This window comes from Carlito syrichta, unplaced genomic scaffold (assembly GCF_000164805.1).
Source record: "Carlito syrichta isolate Samal-C Ts95f unplaced genomic scaffold, Tarsius_syrichta-2.0.1 Scaffold305756, whole genome shotgun sequence".
NCBI lineage: Eukaryota > Metazoa > Chordata > Mammalia > Primates > Tarsiidae > Carlito > Carlito syrichta.
This window is the reverse complement of record NW_007249852.1, coordinates 98790-112039: the sequence shown is the minus strand read 5'-3', so window position 1 is coordinate 112039 and position 13250 is coordinate 98790. Positions and strand designations below refer to the sequence as shown.

General features: G+C 50.5%; 1 protein-coding gene across 2 annotated transcripts in view; it reads left to right on the top strand.

The window, feature by feature from the left end:
- The first annotated feature begins 10165 nt into the window (after positions 1-10165).
- Positions 10166-13250, top strand: part of ALDH3A1 (aldehyde dehydrogenase 3 family member A1) — a 9753-nt gene continuing 6668 nt past the window's right edge. Inside the window, exons 1-2 of one of the 2 annotated variants that reach the window (XM_008062600.1) lie at positions 10166-10336; positions 13076-13242. In XM_008062600.1, coding sequence (XP_008060791.1) covers positions 10171-10336; positions 13076-13242 — 333 coding nt within the window. In that variant the 5' untranslated portion in view covers positions 10166-10170. Of the gene's footprint in view, positions 10337-12510; positions 12681-13075; positions 13243-13250 lie in introns of those variants that run through there. The other variant, XM_008062601.1, reaches the window with a different exon arrangement.

Here is a 13250-nt window from a genome sequence, read left to right as displayed (position 1 = left end):
AAAAAATTAGCTGGACGTGGTGGCGCATGTCTGTAGTTCCAGCTACTTGGAAGATTGAGGTGGAAGGATCGCCGGAGCCCAGCAGGTTGAAGTTACAGTGGTCGTAAGCATGCCACAGCACTCCAGCCTGGGCAATAAAGTGAGACTCTGACTCAAAAAAAACAAAAGAAAAGAAAGAAACACTTGGAATAAAGAAGGTATTGGTCGGGGCGGTGGCTCAAGCCTGTAATCCCAGCATTTTGGGAGGCCAAGGTGAGAGGACTGCATGAGCCCACAGATTTGAGACCAGCCTGGGCAACTTGGTGAAACCTTGTCTCTACAATAAATTAAAAATAAAAAATTAGGCCGGGCTCGGTGGCTCAACCTGTAATCCCAGCACTTGGGAGGCCGAGGTGAGTGGATTGCCTGAGCCTGAGGGTTCGAGACCAACCTGGGCAACTTGGTGAGACCTCATCTCTACAATAAATCAAAAATTAGCCGGGCGTGGTAGCGCCCGCTACTTGGTAGTTGTAGCTACTCGGAAGGCTGAGGCGGAAGGATCGCTGGAGCCCAGCAGGTCGACGCCAGGGTGGCTGTGAGCGTGCCACCGCCCTCCAGCCTGGGAGATGGAGAGAGACTCCAACTCAAAAAAAAAAAAAAAGAAGATATCAAGAGAGAAATTAAAAATGATTGAGTGGGGGGGGCACACCTCATCCACAAGGGTCCCTGCATTACGAACATTTGTATACCTAACCCTGATTTGTACCCCACATCTTTAAAATAAAAAAATAAATATAAATATAATTTACATAATTGTAAAAAAAGATTGAGAAAGCAATGGAAATAAGACTTTATTTTATTTATTTAATTATTTATTTATTTCGAGTTGGAGTCTCACTCTATTGTCCAGGCTGGAGGGCAGTGGCATGCTCATGGCCACCACAGCCTCGAGCTGCCGGGCTCAGGCGATCCTTCCTCCTCAGCCTTCCAAGTAGCCGGAACTACAGGCATGCGCCACCATGCCCAGCTAACTTTTTGATTTATTGTAGAGACGAGGTCTCACCAAGTTGCCCACGCTGATCTCCCACCTGTGGACTCAGGTGATCCTCTCACCTTGGCCTCCCCAAAGTGCTGGGATTATAGGCGAGAGCCACTGCGCCCGGCCAAGAAGTTCTTATTCTCAAACCCCTAGGACATAGCAAAACCATATTGAAGGAACATTCAAGACTTCAAGGCTTTCCGTATTGAGATTGAAAGACAAAAATAAAAGGGCCTACATAGTTTAAGTACCAGAAGAAACTAGGGAGAAGGAATTGACAGAAACAGAAATCAGTGAGCTAGAAAACCCATATGCATTTGCATTCATACTTCTATCCGAATGGACAAGCAACCCAGCCATGAACTGGTCTCTGCAAGCGCTGCTGATGAGGTACCCCTGAGCTCATCATGACTTGCACTTTTCTTGGTGGAGATAAGGGATAACAGACATGCACAAGGCTGGAAACGAGAAAGAAGATGTACCCCAGGCCCAGGAGAGATTCCAAGAGTTTTGAGGGAGCTGTATTCCATGCTCTGGTAACAAGTTTGAAAACCCGAGGGAAATGAATTCTGCAGAAGGATATGAGCGTCCTAAAGGGGACACTGAGGTCAGATTCCCTAGTGAAATCTGGCTCTGTCATTTACTAGCTGTGTGACCTTAGGCAAATTACTTAGCCGCTCTGTGCTTCAGTGCCTCATCCATGAAATGGAGATAATGACAGTTTCTCCTCTTGGGAAGTCGTGAGAGTTAAATGAGTTAGTACACCGGAAGTGCTTAGAACAGTATCTGGCACACGGTGAGGAGTCACTAAGTGATGGTATTATGAAATGGTGATAGCTCAATAGGTTATGCACCTGCAAGGAAACAAATATGGGCTTCACGTGTAAAATAAATAAAACATAAATAAGAAATACAGCTTCACGACTGGGCTCAGTGGCTCAGCCTATAATCCCAGCACTTTGGAAGGCCAAGATAAGTGGATTACCTGAGCCCGTGGGGTTCGAGACCAGCCTGGGCAACTTGACAGACCTCCTCTCTACAATAAATTTTTAAAATTATCTGGGCGTGGTAGCACACACCTGTAGTTCTGGCTACTTGGAAGGCTGAGGTGGAAGGATTGCTGGAGCCCAGCAGGTGGCTGTGAGCATGTCATTGCACTCCAGCCTGGGTGACAGAGTGAGACTCTAACTCAAAAAAAAAAAAAAACGAAAAAAGGAAATATAGCTTCCTGTGTAAAATAAAGTCTTGGAGTCAAAGTAAATAATAAAACAAAAATCTTACAAGAGAATTAAAGGAACAGTCTCAGGGCGGGGATGCTCCCTCTAATCCAAACTAAAACAGAAGAGTTATATTTGTCTCTATAAAAACTCATAGCAAAAGGCTCCATTAATAAAGTCCTTGGAGGGGCTGGGCGTGGCATCTCACACCTGTAATCTCTGCACCATGGGAGGTGGAGGTGGGAGGATTGGTTGAGCCCAGGAGTTTGAGACCAACCTGGGCAACATAGGGAGATCTTGTCTCTACAAAAAAAAAAAAAAAAAGCCAGGCGTAGTGGCACATACCTATAGTCCCAGTCGTCCCAGCTACTCCAGAGCTACTCCAGAGTGGAAGGATGGCTTGAGCCAAGGAGGTCGAGATTGCTGGTGACCCATGATTGTGCCACTGCACTCTGACCTGGGCAACAGAGTGAGACACTCAAAAAAAAAAAAAAAAAAAGAAAAGAAAAGAAAAAATAAGTAAAAATAAAGTCTGTGGACAAATGATAGATTGAGGAAGTAGTAGTATTGCAGATGTCTATAAGACATATTGAGCTCCTAAACACAAGAAAAATACAAAAACCTAACAAGAAATGGGCAAAACCAGCTCACCAGTATACACATAAGAAATGCCCCAGCTCACCTGAGTCAAGGAAATGCAGGTCAAAGAAATAGCGAAGAGCACTTTACAGCCCCCAGGCCGTCTGAAACCATCACAGGCTCTGAGGGTCTGCCTTGGTGGAAAGGCATCTGGAGACGGACAATGCAAACACGCCCAGGTATCTGTTACATAGACGTGAAAGCATCGGTGCATTCAGGAAGCCCATGTAGCATTGATCAAAAACTGGGAGCAAAGTGATTTCCATCAACAGGGCACATAATAGGGTCACATGCACATTCGACCATTAGTATTGCCAACCAACAGCAGGAGGAAGGATGAATCCACACAACACTGAGTGGAATTGGAAGAAACAGAAAAGTATGTGTGACAAGACCTCGCTTTTTAAATTTTTTTTGAGTCAGATTCTCACTCTATCACAATCACAGCCACTGTAGCCTCAACCTGCTGGGCTCAGGCGATCTTTCCGCCTCAGCCTCCCAAGTAACTGGAACTACAGGCGTGGGCCACCATGCCCGGCTAATTTTTTAATTTATTGTAGAGATGAGGTCTCACCAAGTTGCCCAGGCTGGTCTTGAGCCCCTGGGCTCAGACACTTCTCTCGCCTCCTCTTCTCAAAGTGCTGGGATTACAGGTGTGAGCCACTGTGTCCAGCCAAGACCCTGCTTTTAAAACAATCCCAGCTCCCAGCGTGTCGTGAAAGTTTTCACTTTTTGTATGTTATACAAGCATTGAGAAAAACTCAGAAGAAACAGTAGATTATGTATGAGATGCTGGTACTGAGGAAGGGGCAAGCCAAAGAAGTGGCCAAGACTAAGCTAAAAGATGTGTATTGTGTTTGTAAAATTACATGTGTGTGATTCTTGTGAAGAAATAAAACTTAAAGTGTCTTTCCGTTTTTAGAGTAGAAATTACATTTCATGTGTGATGAGCTGCATTCAATGTGTTTGCTATGATCCGGAGTGAGACTTCTCATGCTCAGTGAGACTGGTAGTGCCAACTCAGGCGTGCCCTGGCGTGCCCTCCTGGTGTGCCCAGCTGAGATCCCTGCAGGAGCATGGGCTGCCAGAGGGGCGTGGGCTGGTCTGCAGGGGACTCTGCGGCTGAGGCTGTGGCCAGGCGGTGACTCAGGTGGCTCTGCCTGGGCTGGGCGGACCGGGCATTCCTGCTGCCAGGCAGCCCGTGCTTAACTCACCATGACTTGCACTTTGCTGCTGCCCTGCCTGGCTTAGCCAGGCGACCCTGGCACCACCCCCTTCAGCCAGCACTCAGGCCTTCTGCCCTCCTGGGCTGCCCTTTGTCCTGACTCAGCAGAGGCTTCCTAGGAGTGGGAAGGCCTAGGAGATCCGTGAGGGTTGAAGATCTCTGCCGCATCCTTGGGGGAGGCTCCCTCTTGCTCCCACTCAAATCTGGGCTGCAAACCTGCAGCTTCTCTGATCCAAGGCACGAGGACTGGCGGCAGATACGGAGAGATGACAGGTCCCAGCAGTCTTTGCCTGCGCTTCCCCAGAAGGTGCAGACACAAGAGGGGAAAGGTGTCGGGAGCACGGCCAGTTCTGATGACTTCACGCTTCCCCAAAGAGGGACTCTGTAAAGAGTAGCTGCCAGATTAATAAAAACCAGTGTAAGCCGGGCTTGGTGGCTCAGCCTGTAATCTCACGCCTTTGGGAGGCTGAGGTGAGTGGATTGCCTGAGCCTGCCGGTTTGAGACCCGCCTGGGCAGCGAGACCTCATCTCTACAATAAATCAAAAAATCAGCCGGACGTGGTAGCGCATGCCTGTAATTCCGGCCACTTGGAAGGCTGAGGCGGAAGGATCGCCGGAGCCCAGCAGGTCGAGGCTGCGGTGGCCGGGAGCGGCCACTGCACTCCAGTCTGGGTGACAGAGTGAGACTCCAACTCAAAAAAAGAACAAAAAAACAACCAGTGCCCTCTTGGTTGTCAAAGAACTGTTGGCCAGGAGCTCACCTGCTGACTGCAGGGATTGGAGCAGGCCCCAAAGAGGTCTGCTGTAGCTCAGAAATGACGTGCAGTTGGGAGAAGCCAAGTTCAGCCCGTCCCACCTCTTCCCTTCTGTTTCATTATTCTCATTCCAGCCATGCCCCCCTCCTGTTGGTGCCTCATCCAGAAGTTTCTATGCAAAGAACCCCCAGCCAGCTGGAGGGTGCTGCAATGGACCTTGGTGAAAGATGACATCTGTGGATGGGAAAAGGTGGATGGTCCAGCAGGTAGTGGGAAGAGCAGGGCAGTAGGGAGCCCCCGCAGGCATGAGAGGGAAGGCCGTACAGGAAGAAGGAGAGACTTACAGCCCACCTGCAGGCTGAAGGGTCTATCCAGACACTAAGCCCCATGGAAATAGCTATTAAATGAGGACAAGCTCTCTGGAGAAAAAGACAGCCATGGGAATACATTTTGCAGCTAATGAAGCTTACCTCTCTAAGTGAATCATTTTGGTCTTGAACTCTTAAGCTCAAGTAATCCTCCCACCTCAGCCTCCCAAAGTGCTGGGATTATAGACGTGAACCACAGTGCTTGGCTTAGTGAATCATTTTGGAAAGAATTCCACTTTGTAAAGTCCTTTGATGTCTGTTGTCTCATTTGGATCCCACAACAACTACTCGAGATTTGGGTGTAACTCTTTTACTTGATATAAAATAAATCAATGTACATATTTTGGGGATAGAAGTGATATTTTGGTACATTCAGATAATGTGTAATGATTCAATCAGGGTAACTGGAATATCCACCACCTTCAACATCGATCTTTTCTTTATGCTGGGGATATTCTGATAATTTTTTTTTTTTTGGAGTCTCACTCTGTCGCCCAGGCTGGAGTGCAATGGCACGTTCATGGCCACCACAGCTTTGACCTGCTGTGCTCAGGCAATCCTTCCACCTCAGCCTTCCAAGTAGTTGGAACTACAGACGCGCACCTCCGTGCCTGGCTAATTTTGTTTTATTGTAGAGACGAGGTCTTGCCAAGTTGCCCAGGCTGACCTCGAGCCCCTCAGCTCAGGCAATCCTCTCACCTCGGCCTCCCAAAGTGCTGGGATTATCGGTATGAGCCACAGCTCCCAGCCCTTTTCTTTTTCTTTTTTCTTTTTTTTCAATTGTAGTCTCATTTGGTGGCCCAGGCTGGAGGGCAGTGACAGCCACCCCAGCATCGACTTGCTGGGCTCAGGCGATATTTCCGCCTCAGTCTTCCAAGCAGCTGGAACTACAGGTGTGCGCTACCACGTTCGGCTGATTTTTTGTTTTATTGTGAAGGCGAGTCTCATTAAGTTGCTGTTCTCAAACCTCTGAGCTCAGGCAATCCTCTCACCTTGGCCTCCCAAAGTGCTGGGATTACAGACTTGAGCCACTGTGCCCAGCTCCATTACTTTTCATGACTGAACAAGACTCCATTGTATGTATACACCACATTTTGTTTATCTATTATTCATCAGTTGAGGGACATTTCGTTTGTTTCCAATGCTATTATGAATAATGCTGCTGTGAATATTTGTGTACGAGTTTTTTTGTGGTCATATATTTTCACTTCTTTTGGGTCTATACTTAGTAATGGAATTGCTGGGTCCATGGTAAGTCTGCGTGTAACTCTTTGCCAGGCTGTTTTCCAAAATGGCTGCACCATTTTACATTCTTGCAGGCAGTGTAGGAGGCTCCCAACCCCCCACTTTCTCATCAACACTTGTGACTGTCTGTTTTACCTTGACAGAGATCGCTGGCAAGTCTATGGCACCAAAGCCTCCTCTCCCTGTTTGCAAGTGGCTGGGGAATCCAGGGTATCTGAGGTAGCTTTGTGGGCACAGGATGGGAATGAAGGCATCCATCAACCTCCAGAACCATTGGTACCTCCCCGGCAGCAAGGGGGCGTCTTGCCGGGGAGGCCACCTGCTCAGCCACGGCCCCGTGAGGGGCTCCATTAACTCTGGCCTTGGGAATGGCTTGTCTGGGCTGGCAGCCCTTTCTGGTCACAGGGGTCTATCTTCAAACAAGTGATAATTAAGTTTACGTGTGTTAGGGTCTCCTGCCAGGCCTGCGCTTGGAGAGCATTCCATCTTGGCTGGAGTTTTGGGTGTTCTCAAATGTTTCCATGACATACTCACGTATGGCCTGTGTCCACTCACAAGAGGCACTGTCTGTGGGGTTTCCTGTTCAACTTGCAGTTTCAGGTTTCTGGGGGCAACTCAGGATCTTGTCGCAGGCTTTATTTATTTATTCTAATTCCAAGGGGCTTTTCTGACTCACTCCAAAACTCACCACTGATATTAGGATATACAGCCTCGCTGTGGCTTGGTACCCGAACCTCTTCTGATAGTCAGTTCTCTTCCCACTGCTGACCTGAGCTCCCAGTAAGCCTCTCATGAGCTCCTACTCTCTGGCCCCTCCATTCAGAAACAAGGCCCCCTCCTCCACGGTCAGAGCACCTAGTATTCCAGGAGGCTCAGAGTCCTTTCTGCCTCCCTCTCTAAAGGAGAGAGAATCCCTGAGATCTGCTCTCCAATTGTTTCCCTTCCACTTTTAAAAAAGAAAGTGGTTTCCCCTCCCAACAGCTATTGTTAACCAAAACGTTCCTTGACATTTAAGCAAACTCACGTTTCATTCATTAACTCAACACTTTTTTTGCTAGCTGTAGGAAAATGTGCTAAAAATCATCCCGTTTAATGATCCATGGGTTGGTTTGATACATTGGGCTGCTTCCATGTCTTTGGAGGTCTCGCCAGGTGCTGTGCTAAGGGCTGGGGTATGGCACTGTACAAAAGTTGAGATCCCTGCCATTGTGGACTTTCCAGCCCATGAGGGGATAAGGAGAGAAGAAAAACAATCAACACACAGTCACACAAACATAGGAGTGCAAGTTGTGACAAGTTCCTGGAAGTAGGGAAGGTATTGTTTGTGAGGGGGAGGAGTCAGGGAAGCTGAGATCTAATAGGGATAAGAGTTAGCTTGGTGCAGAGTAAAAGAGAAGTGTCCCAGGGAGAGAGAAAGGCACATGTAAAGGCACTGGGGCAGGGCCTGACTCCTTCAAGGAATGCTGGTGAACTGGGATGCAATGAAAATGGGGGGAAATGGTACAAAGTGAAGCTGGCAAGGCAGCCAGGAGCCAAGCCATGCATGACTCCAAGGCCATGGGAGGTTTATTCCTAAGAGCAATAGGAAGTCATCCAAGGATGTTAATCAAGGGACGAACATGCTCAGATCGTCATCACCCAAAGGCCTCTCTGACAGGCATTTGGAGAAGGTATAGTGGGAGTTGAGCCTGGACTCAGGGAGAGCAGGCAGGTGGTGACGATAGTGGCCCCGGAGAAAGAGAGTGACAGCCCGTGTGAGCACGAGTCACTGAGCTTGCAAAGATAAAAATCTGAAAAGCAAGTTTCTGCAAGAGTTTCTATTCCATCCCAAGCTTACGCTAGAACTGAAACTTTAACCAAAACCAAAAGGAACAAACAAACAAAGACGTTGTTCTCCGTGGATTGAACTGTCCCAGGCTCCTTTCTTTGGCATTCCCACTACTGCTGCCACCACTGGGGATGACAGCTCCACCACCTAGCAGTTCCACAAGGCTCTCGGTATGCCAGACCCTGTTTATGTGCTCACTGCTGCCTTTGCTAGTCACTTCCATGGGATCCTCGGGGAGGGGACCAGGAGGCCATCTAGATGAAGGGCTGTCACAGTGAGTCGGCTCTGGCCAGCCTCAGGCCTTGTGTTCTCCCCTCTACTCAAGATCCAAGTTCCCATGAGAGGCAGGAGGGCCTCACAGGGGACACCCCCCCCCCCCCCGCTCCTGGCTGGCCTGGAGCAGGGCACCTGGCTGACCACCTTGCCAAGTGGGCAGGAGTCATCTGCAGAGATAATCAGGGGCTGCCACCAGAAAAGGGGGAGAGGCTAACATGTCAATACTGGTCCACCCACCTGATCTCCATCTCAGGGGGTGCCCCACTTTGCACCCACACTTGGTTCAGCACCCTAGGCGTTAAGTCCTGCCGATGTTTCCTGCTGCAGTTTCTGGAGTGTTTCCCATTCTGTTAGTCTTATGTGGGGGGTCTTCTAATTTCTTACCTGAATTGCTGGAAGCTGCTGCTTTCAGCCCAGAACTTTTTTTTTTTTTTTTTTTTTTTTGAGTTGGAGTCTCACTCTGTCATCCAGGCTGGAGTGCAGTGACACGCTCCCGGCCACCTCAGCCTCGACCTACTGGGATCTGGGGATCCTTCTGCCTCAGTCTTCCAAGTAACTGGAACTACAGGTACATGCTACCATGCCTGGCTAATTTTTTATTTATTGTGGAGACGAGGTCTCACCAAATTGCCCGTGCTGGTCTCCAACCCGCGGGCTCAGGCGATCCATTCACCTTGGCCTCCCGAAGTGCTGGGATTACATGCTGAGCCACCGAGCCCAGCCACCCGTCACATCTGAGCAGAGCCCTGTGGATGGATATACAGGCAAGGGTATTTCAGGTGGAGAGAGGAGAGAGAGCAGGAACACGGCCTCAGGGGCTTGTAGGCCATGGTGGAGACTTTGTGATTCCTCCGAGGGAAAATGGGGCACAAAGACACCCAAATGCTGAGTGAACAGCCTGCCGGTGGTGAGGGCTGCAGGAAGCACCTGATCGGAGAGTCTGTGGTAGCAGTGGAGGTGAGAAATGACCAGATGTATTGCCCCACGTACGCCTTCTCCCCACGGCACGGCACAGAGCGAGAGCCCAGCAGACATCTGTCCAACAGTGGAGGCAGGCGTATCAGGATTCCTTCCTTCCCTAGGGTCTGCAGGGTCCCAGGTGATCACCCAGAGGGAGCTTCCTCATTGGTGTTGGCCCTCTTCTCAGCTACTCAGCCAGAGGGCAGATCCACGTATCGGTGGGGGCTCCCCATGGAAAGCCCCCAGTCCGTGGCTCCCCAGAGCTGGGGTCTCTACCTCAGTGGGGCCTTGTGCACACAGGGGGACGTGAATGAACCAGCGCGGTGGTGACCCCGGGTTTCCGGAGGAGCTGCGCACACATTCATGGTGACTTGTGGCTCACCCGCTGCCGCCCTTATGTAACCTGGGAACTCAGAGAACAGCATCTGGTAATGGCACTTTGGAAATCTGGAAGAGTTCCACGCCAGGCTGAATCAATCAGCGGCCCCCACGCCCAGGGCAAACACAGAGACTCTTTTGAAGATTGGACGTGAGCCCTGCCCAAGCCTTCAGACACATTCTTGCATTTCAGAATAGAACAAAAGCAGACAACCCAGGACCTAATCCCCAAAACCCAGGCTGTAGGGAGCAGAGGTCTGGATGATGCTACACCCCACATTTGAATATTGTTTTTTTCTTGTCACGCAAACTTCCTGGGCAGGGACTCCAACGGCTGACTGGGCGGGAAGGAGGGTTCTTAAATACATCCCCTCTTGGCTTTTACTCATTCCAGGAGCTCCAGCTACTGGGAGAAGCAGTGTCAAAGGTAACCCTCTTCCCCTATTTCTTATTTCCTTTTCCTAGGAAGAGAGATCTAGGTGGAGCCTGCACTTCGGAGCAGGGGCCCTGAGGCCAAGAGTCCTCTCTCATCTGCAAGAGGGCTTGGCCCCTACACACAGGTGTATCATCTCCTGAGTGTCCTCCTGGTCAGTGCCCTGAAGGTTCAGAACCGGGTCTCTGGCAGCTCTGCCATCCCCAGCACCAGGAGGTCCTGGGGATCCGTGGAGCAGGGGGGACCAAAGTGGCCATTGGGTGAGAGGTCTTGATGTGATGTCAGACTCCTTCACTCACCCGGAGGGCAGCAGAGCCAAGTGACTCGAGGCGTGAGCTGCCAATAGAGGTGTGTGTGGGTTCAAACCCCCACGTGCCCCACGCCAACTGTGAGACCTAAGGCGAGATCATTCGATGTGTTTCCGTCTCATTTTCCTTGTCTGTGAACACACTCCTAACTGCTCCTTCTTCATGGGGGCCACTGCAGAGTTTTGGTGAGGATGGACGGGGATGCTGAGGGGAGGTCAGTCAGTGGAGCACGTCTGGGGGCAAAGTCAAAATCGGCGCAGGTGAGGGGAGTTAGACACAGGGATTCGGGCTGAGAGGAGGACTGACTCGGGGAGGGTCTCCCAGAGTGTGCTGACAGCAGTTCCTATGCAGGTACCAGGCACGATGTTAGATGCTTTGTCTTTGTTCGTCTCTGTCATAACTCTGAGCAGTAGCACTGTCGTTAGCCCCTTCCCACAGAGGAGGTCCGGGGAGGCTGTCCTTCCCAGAGACCAGAGTTCCGCGTGGTGACGCCAACTCTCACTCATATCAGGCTCTTCCTCCTGGGCTGCCTGCCTTGATGCAGGTCACCAAGGCTGCTGCCCTGGCTTGACCGTTTAAGGCTTGGGAGAGCAGCGAGACTTCCCTGCAGGACTGTGTGGCTGGAGTCGTGGACAAAAGAAGGGGCCTGGCCCACAGACCAGTGAGGTCAAGGGGTCCCAGTGAGGGGGCTCCCTTCAACCTCCTGTCAGATTCTAGGGAGGGGGTCGTGCATGGACCGGCTGGGGGATCCCTGGATGCCAGCAGTTCCCTCCTCTGCAGAATGGGGCTAGGGGTAAGCACCACGGGAACAGGAGAAGGATCAGAAGCCATTTGTTGGATTTCGAGCAGGATCATACATTCATATCTAATATAAATATATGCCCCATATAGAGGTTGTGAAAATGAAAATATCCTTATTTTTTTTCCTAATGTGTAAAGTTGTGCTATGTCTGCAAATGGGCTGAATATCTCCTGAAGAGCAGTTAGGAATTGGTAATCATGGTCACCCCGGTAGAGCAGAATCTGACAGCTGATGGGGAAAGAGGAGGGAGACTTACTTTCCTCTGTGGCCCCTTTTGTAGACTTTAAATTGTATACTGTGAGCTGTATTGCTTATCTAAAAATGTATCAAACACTTGAAAAACACAAGTCATACACTACAGAAGATGAAAGCAAAGATCCCCAATAATTCCACTCCCATCAAATATCATTATGTTGAGGGCTACTCCTCTGGTCTTTCCTTGCATATGCCAGCATACTTGTGCATGCGTGCGTGCGCATGCACACACGCGTGCACACACACACACACACACACACACACACACAGCCTAGTATACCTGTTGTTCTATAAGCTGTTTTCTTTCTTATCTCCACTTCCTGGAACACATCTGTTGCAGAGACAGCCATTAAAAACATGCCGAATAACATGCTATATCTTATTCCTAAATACTGCACGATAATCCATCACATGGAGGCAACAGAAGTCGTTTGAACTGTGTTCTCCTGAGGGATCCTCCAGGGTGTTTCCAATATTTCTCTGTTGTATACAAACTGTGATGACTTTCTTATTCAAGAATGTTTGAGAATACCGTAGCTACTATAAACTCCTGAACATAGAACTTCTGTGCCACAGACAAATATGCTTGAAAGGCTTTTGCTAGATATTGCTAAGTTAACCCTAGAAGAGCCATTCCAATTTCCCAGCTTGGTTTCCTACACGGGTAGCTGGAATCGCCTCTACACCTCTGCATGGAAATCTGAATCTCTGTGAAGCCTTGGCTGGCATCCGTCTGTGTCTCACAGGCGTGGCACACACTGGTTTAAACACTAAGCCTGGTTCAGCTCGCCCAAGTAATCAGTGCTTTTGAGAACAGTGGCTTAGTTAGAAAGGCTGTGCTGGGTTTTCTTGTATCGGCTTGGGTGTGGAATCAAGACCTGTGTTCCTCCTATCTAATCTGGAAAGTGGCTGGCTGAGTGTGCAGAGGTCTTGGCGGGTTTGCTTGGGAGTGTGTCACCAACTCTGCAAACAGGTGGAGGGGAGTGCTACGGAGAGAGGCCAGGAAGGGCCTGTCCCCAGCCCACAGCCAAGCGCCCACCATCAGCCATTAGGCTTAGGTTAGGCTGGGTTCCCGATGCATGTCATCAGCTCAGGGGTTGTCAAGACAGCCAGGAGGGCCCAGCCGTCTGAGTTAGGGAGCTGATGAGAAGGCCAGAGGCTGGAAGGAGACCTATCAGAGGGTTGTCATTTCCCCCAGGGGCCGAGCCTGGCACCCGGCAGATGGTCCCCTAGTGAAGGCGGGGCGGGGGGAACTGCGGGGCGAGCGAGTGTCCGGATGCCGGCGACAAGGCGGGAGCCAGGGCGCAGCTCTGGGACCCGGCTGTGGCCGTCCTCCTTCCCCGGCTGCAAGCCGCCCTCTGTCCCCAGGCACCATGAGCAAGATCGGCGACGTGGTGAAGCGCGCCCGGGCCTCCTTCAACTCGGGCAAGACCCGTCCGCTGCAGTTCCGGGTCCAGCAGCTGGAGGCGCTGCGGCGCCTGATCCAGGAGCGCGAGCAGGACATCGCGGGCGCGCTGGCCGCGGACCTGCACAAGGTGCTCGT